The 534-nt window shown below is 65.5% G+C and overlaps 1 protein-coding gene across 1 annotated transcript in view; it reads left to right on the top strand.

Moving 5' to 3' along the window:
- The window catches only part of RASGEF1A (RasGEF domain family, member 1A), a 14,390-nt gene that overhangs the window by 5,547 nt on the left and 8,309 nt on the right, over positions 1-534 (top strand). Inside the window, exon 2 of the mRNA XM_010852003.1 lies at positions 427-532. Within this exon, the coding sequence (XP_010850305.1) occupies positions 427-532 (106 nt within the window). The remainder of the gene's footprint in view (positions 1-426; positions 533-534) is intronic.

Here is a 534-nt window from a genome sequence, read left to right as displayed (position 1 = left end):
GCCTCACTGGCCACTGAGCATCTGGCACAGAGCAAGCTTGGCGCCTGGCCCAGGGAGCACTGTGGCCTGGGCAGCAGGCCCACCCAGGCCCGGAGGGTCCCCCCAACATGTACTTTCGGATTTAGTTCCCAGCGTGGGGTCAGGCAGTGGGTAGGGGAGCCTCCCAGCAGAGTAAGAGCACTGGGAACTGAGCTCGTCAGGGGAGGTGGTGGAGAGCCGCTACCAAGCGGGGTTTCGTCTGTGCCGTGCCTGGTGGGCAGGATTGGGGAGCAGTGAGGAGGAGGAAGGGCATTCAAGGTGAGCTGAGCTACGCAGCTGATGCTGGGTCTGGGGGGTGGCTGGGCCAGGGGGCAGGGTCGGCCGCGCCACCCCTGGGGGCCACACCGGGCCTGACTCCCTCGTCACTCTCTCCATCTCTGTCTTCAGAGGACGTACATCTTCACGTTTCTCCTGAGCTCCCGGGTCTTCATCCCCCCTCATGACCTGCTGGCCCGCGTGGGGCAGCTCTGCGTGGAGCAGAGGCAGCAGCTGGAG

Source organism: Bison bison, unplaced genomic scaffold (assembly GCF_000754665.1).
Source record: "Bison bison bison isolate TAMUID 2011002044 unplaced genomic scaffold, Bison_UMD1.0 scf7180017864306, whole genome shotgun sequence".
In the NCBI taxonomy this organism is placed as follows: Eukaryota; Metazoa; Chordata; class Mammalia; order Artiodactyla; family Bovidae; genus Bison; species Bison bison.
This window is presented reverse-complemented; position numbering and strand designations above follow the sequence as displayed.